This window comes from Brassica napus, chromosome A1, assembly GCF_020379485.1.
Source record: "Brassica napus cultivar Da-Ae chromosome A1, Da-Ae, whole genome shotgun sequence".
Lineage (NCBI taxonomy): Eukaryota > Viridiplantae > Streptophyta > Magnoliopsida > Brassicales > Brassicaceae > Brassica > Brassica napus.
Window position 1 is genome coordinate 14,108,427 of NC_063434.1, and position 5,285 is coordinate 14,113,711.

Consider the following 5,285-nt stretch of genomic DNA (forward strand, 5'->3'; position numbering starts at 1 on the left):
TAGCATCGTGGACTATTTTCGGATCACGCGTCAAACTTTTAAACATGTAAATCGATCCTACCAGATTTTATTATCGATATTTTATTTTTATTATTTTTCATAAATATATAAATGTACTTAGCATTGGGTCTATATACTTTTCATAGACTTGAATTGTTTTTTTAGAACAAGAAAATGATAACTATGTTCTTTTAGACTAATATCTATTTTGTGCCAGTTTTGTCTATAATACCTTTTAATATTTTTAAAAATAAATTTAATAAATAGTTTTACAAACAAAATTCTTTTGAAAAAATAGTAACTATTGATAAAATACCTATATGAACTTAGTGGTATTTTTTCAATTCTAAAAATGTTTAAATAAAAAATTTCAGATTTTGTTCTAAATAAAGTAGAAATGGCATTTTACGAAATAAAAAACGAAATCCACTTCTACAGATTTACTGTCAATCTAAAACATGTAGAAATCAAAATATACACATTACTATAATTCTAAAAACATGTATAAACTGATTTCTATAGATTAGATGTATTCTACGGATAAGAAATCAGTTCCTAAAAATATGGAAACAAAATATTTGGGAATATTCACTTTCATATTTAAAAAAAAAATCAATTTAAAAAAAAACAAAAAAAAAAACGAATTCGTTATTTATTATATTTAAAAATTATAATTTTAAGGGCATTATTGCCATTTTAAAAATAATTAACCTAATAGGACATAAAGTATATGAGATTAGTTTAAAGGGACATAGTTATCATTTTTTTTGCTCTATAAAAACAATTTTCCCATATTTTTTTTTCTTTTGGACAAATGCTTCTTTTTAATACTAGTTCTTATTTCTTAATGATACATACATGTAGTAAATGACAGGTTTAAAAAAGTAGTAAATGAAACATTTAAAAGAAGTAGTAAATGACACATATATATACAAAATTTAACTTCAATAGCAGTAGCACTGTTCTGTTTTCTATCTAGTAACGAAGAGTCTCTCGACTGAAAACAGACTTATTTAGTTATATGTTTTATTCGTTAACTAGATATTGACCCACACGACCGTGTAGATTTCCTTTAATATAAAAATATTTTAGGTTATGTAATAAAATATATCAATAAATTAATATAATTTGGTGGTATATATTCTCTAATTTTATAATAATATTAATGTGGTGTATAATATTGTTTCTATAAAATTTATAAATTTTGTATTTTTGTAACAAAATGTAATTTAAAAACATTATTATATAACAATACTGATTTACATAGTTTTTATTTTATTTCTAAATTTGAAATATATGTGAAAATTAAATTTAGTTGAACCTACATAATAGAAAACTTGTTATATAGTGATTAATTAAGCCAATTTAGTATAGTTGTTTAAATAACAAACCAAATTGGTTTTTAACTCAGGCGAATACACAAACGTTAATAACAGTAGACTAAACTTTTATATATGCGATATGAATAAAATCAAATGTTTCATATATTAAGTGAGGTGTAAACTAATTGTATTACATGGTTAAAGCATATAAAGGTATGACTTTTAATTAATGGTCTAGATCAAAAAGAACATCACATATGAAATAAGTCGTAATTTATGTGCTAAATAGATAAGATATTTTTATTTTTAAATTGGAAATAGAAATGAATATTTCTTTAAAAAAAATTAAAGATATTTCTTAAATTTAATTTTTAAAATTTAAATCAATTTAAAAATTTTATTATCATTAAAATATTATTAAAAGTATATATATTATTATTAATTTTTGTTTACAATCAAAACTAAACTAAAATTATCTTCTAACTATACTTTGTGATAATTTTAATTTTAATCAACTAATTTTGAAAATATATTTTAAAAAGATTCTAAAAGATATTTGAAAGATTTTGTTAGACATTTGTTTAAGATATTTATTAGTATTTCAAAAAAAAAAATATTAAAAGATATTATCATTAAGTTATGTAAAATTTAAAAATATTTCTAGGGATGGTTCAAATAAAAATCATACATAAAAGAAGTAATGACTTCTATTTTAATAGTATAGATATCTACTTGGCTCGAATCAATTGACAAATTTTTTTTGAACTTTTATTTTGTAAAAATAATGTGCTTTATTTAAATTTATGCATCAATATATATGTTTATGTATAAAACTACACTGTAATTTTTTCCACAGTAATATTTTCTCGAACCTGAACCAGACACAACCGAAATAGACGATGTATAAGTATTCAACTACAAAACTGATAAATAAACTTCATGAAGTGCTGCATATACCTGGCATTAAACTTTTCCTAAATTGGAATCTTGATTAATTCTTTATTTGATTATTTCTATAAAAATATGTACAAGTACATGTACGTGTTTTCCGTTTATAGGAATTTTGTTTGTGTGTATAGGTAATGACACAATTTCATGTATTACTATTTAATGAAAAGCTTACTTGTTGGAAGAAGAGATCATTATCATGACAAAAGAGATCTTTATTTACGTCCAACGAGAAACAATGAAGCTCTCTAGTTTCAAAAATAAAATAAAAATGAAGCTCTCTAGACTCTAGGGTTTCATGAAAATCATTTTTAGCATATTATTTATACTTTGTACCTATTTAGAATCTATTTTAGTTATATATCCTCTATTTTGTATTTTCCCTTGGCATTAGAGTTTGGTCCTTCATGATTCTTACACTGCGGAGTTATACTGAAAAACAACTTTTCATCAAAAATAGTAACGAGAAAATCTAACAAAAGGAAATATCTATTGAGTTCCAAAGATGATTGTCCTAAGTGACAAAATATAAGACATTGACAATTTGCTTTTGATCATTTTATATTTTCTAATCTACTATATTAAAAGAGAAGTTATGACTTCTTTCATGTGTGATATTTTAAAATGGACCCTCATACCGAGCTTCTGTTGTTTCCGTGTTCCCCTGTGGGGGCTGTTGTGTTGATGAGCTCTGGAGATTGGATAATGCGCTGAGATCGAGGTCTGGAAAGACTGAGCACCGGCACCGAGGACATTTCACGTTCAAACGCAGCCACTGGTCTATGCACTCCACATGGAAATTATGGGCGCAAGGTAAACCTCTAACCTGTAAAATTCAGACAATTTCCACTCATCTAAGGAATAAAAGCAGGCAAACACAGTATCGTAGCAAAACTTATGCATAAGAAGTTGGTTAATCCCCTCACAAATGTTAGGAAAAGAGATGTTTAGTACCTCATGTCCAATATGGAACTCCTCTAAGCAGATTAAGCATTCACCGCAATCATCTGGGACGGCTTTTAACCTGAACTTTGGAAGTTCTTGTATGAGTGCCTCCACGGCTTCAGTCTGGATAGAGTAGCTTCGAGTCACATTCACGTTAAGGATAGTTACTTAAATGCTTAACATACTGAGAACAAAACGACGAGACTTGCCTGAGCAGGAGTCAAGTAAAGTCCAGGATGGTATGCAGCAGCAGCATCTTGACTTATGCCTCTCATCTCTTGGCCCGCGGCTTCAAATGCCCAGTCAGGAACCCTAATCATGTCAACTAAAATCTGTCCACAAGTAAACAGAACAAGCGTCAGAAGATAACTGCATTTCCGCAAATGATCTTCTTTGTATAAAAAGAAGTGAAGTTGAACAACTAGATCCTGAAACTCACCCCGAACTCTGAGCTCGGGATTCCCTGCTGAGCACGTAACACGTGCACCTGTCTTCGCGCCAACCACTATCAAGTTAAATTAAAATAAGTACAGTACACTCATATAGCTGGCGTGTCCTCCTCTTCAGAGTAACAAAAGGCTTTGATGAGAGTCTTACCTTTCCGACACAGATGCAAGCAATGCAGAGGAGGCCAGAGTAGCTGAATATCAGCCAAATGAGGAAACCCCATTTTTGGCCTTCTTCAGGTAACTATCACAAGAAGAGAAATAGATAATAAGGCTCAGCAGCAGGATTTGAAACAAGAATAGCCATATGGGCATGATCATGAAAAACTGCTTACACAGCTTTTTGCCCTTGTAAACCATATTGTACCGATTACAGTCCAAGCCCACAGAGATGGATAGAGCAAAAGAGATAGGATAGAGAGCACCACCACTCTCCCACAAAACCCAATGTTCCGTTGTTGACTTCCAAAATCCCTAATACATGCGAAACAAAATTAACATCAGACTTATTTAATATATCCTTACTACCTAACAAGACAGAGAAGCGTTGGCAGTAGCTCTCACTCAGAGATCAAGCTTGCAATTCTAAAGATAACCCAAAACTCAACTGTTAAGAAACATTAAGAAAGTGTAGGAGGAGCTTACAAGCCAAGGGCAGCAGCAAGACCATTGTCAACAAACATTAAGACGCGGAAGATAAAGACGGTGGTGTAATCAACCTGAGGAAGTTAGAATCAAATGAAAAAGCTCACACATAATAAACAAAAGGTCAAGGGAGGGAGGGAGATACCACAATCCATATATGCAAGGGGTAATGGCAAGTATGGTATTTCTTCCAATTGATAGCTACAATGATTCTATCAACCATTAAGGAAACAAGTTCACCTTAAACCCTATCCAAAAATCAATATGAGCTCCTCAATTCTATGAGAAGACCAAAACTACAATTGGATCTTCAAGAGTAACAAAGGAAGAAACTTTATAAAGGGAAGGATACACACTAGTTGCAAGCATCGACAAGAAGAACCCATCGTACCTGCACAAATTTACCCACACAAAGTTAACAAGCGAAACGAATACGAGATGGAAAGTCATCTCCTTTAGATCGATGGGAGTGAAGTGAGAGAGCTCTCACCACTTGAAATCGACACCTCTCATCGCCATTACAGAGGGTAGAAGAGGCGAGTTGTTATCGGGAACCCCTACGAAAGTTTTGAAGATTTCAGAAATGCTTAGCTGCTGATGGAGAGGATTCTGGAGCCAAGTAAAGTAATTGCGATGAAGCAATGAAAGCGAAAACGGAAACCTCTGGCTAAGAAAGAAGGGTTCACGATTGATGCGTTTGTTTTCCGTCATGTCATGTTTATCACTAATGTGGATCAAGTTCAACGTAGCTTTTCACAGGTTAGGTTTGTTCAACTTCGAAACGAATAAAAACAAAAGATTGGTACTTTACTAGGTTCAATATTGTAAATAACCATATATCTACATGAAAATATAGTTATTAGTTATACCAAATATTGTCTTACCTAATTTCTAGAAAATGATGTTAAAGTACATTATCTACTAACTTTAAAAAAATTTATACAAAGGTCTGCCTTAGCTTAGTGGCTATATGTGGTAA

The 5,285-nt window shown here is 30.7% G+C and overlaps 1 protein-coding gene across 2 annotated transcripts; it reads right to left on the bottom strand.

The window, feature by feature from the left end:
- Window positions 1-2,697: 2,697 nt before the first annotated feature.
- On the bottom strand, window positions 2,698-5,052 carry LOC111213022 (E3 ubiquitin-protein ligase SIS3). Of its 2 annotated transcripts, XM_048776972.1 has the most exons (11): window positions 4,968-5,037; window positions 4,797-4,863; window positions 4,659-4,697; window positions 4,452-4,518; window positions 4,307-4,380; window positions 3,997-4,135; window positions 3,813-3,905; window positions 3,655-3,720; window positions 3,425-3,547; window positions 3,225-3,338; window positions 2,698-3,096 (listed from the first exon to the last, which is right to left on the bottom strand). In XM_048776972.1, exons 2-11 carry the CDS (start codon window positions 4,823-4,825, stop codon window positions 2,890-2,892), a joined length of 951 nt encoding a protein of 316 aa, XP_048632929.1. In that variant the 5' UTR covers window positions 4,826-4,863; window positions 4,968-5,037; the 3' UTR covers window positions 2,698-2,889. The 2 variants fall into 2 exon arrangements, with proteins under 2 accessions (XP_048632929.1, XP_022570402.2); XM_022714681.2 differs by having other exon boundaries at window positions 4,797-5,052.
- Window positions 5,053-5,285: the final 233 nt, after the last annotated feature.

Excerpts from the sequence above, each read along its gene's own strand:
- LOC111213022 (XM_022714681.2), bottom strand. The coding sequence starts at position 5,017 with ATGACGGAAAACAAACGCATCAATCGTGAACCCTTCTTTCTTAGCCAG. Across the intron at positions 4,519-4,658 it reads TCGATGCTTGCAACTAGTGT|AATCATTGTAGCTATCAATT; the intron begins GTATCCTTCCCT and ends AATGGTTGATAG. Across the intron at positions 3,906-3,996 it reads TTACAAGGGCAAAAAGCTGT|TTACCTGAAGAAGGCCAAAA; the intron begins GTAAGCAGTTTT and ends TTCTTGTGATAG.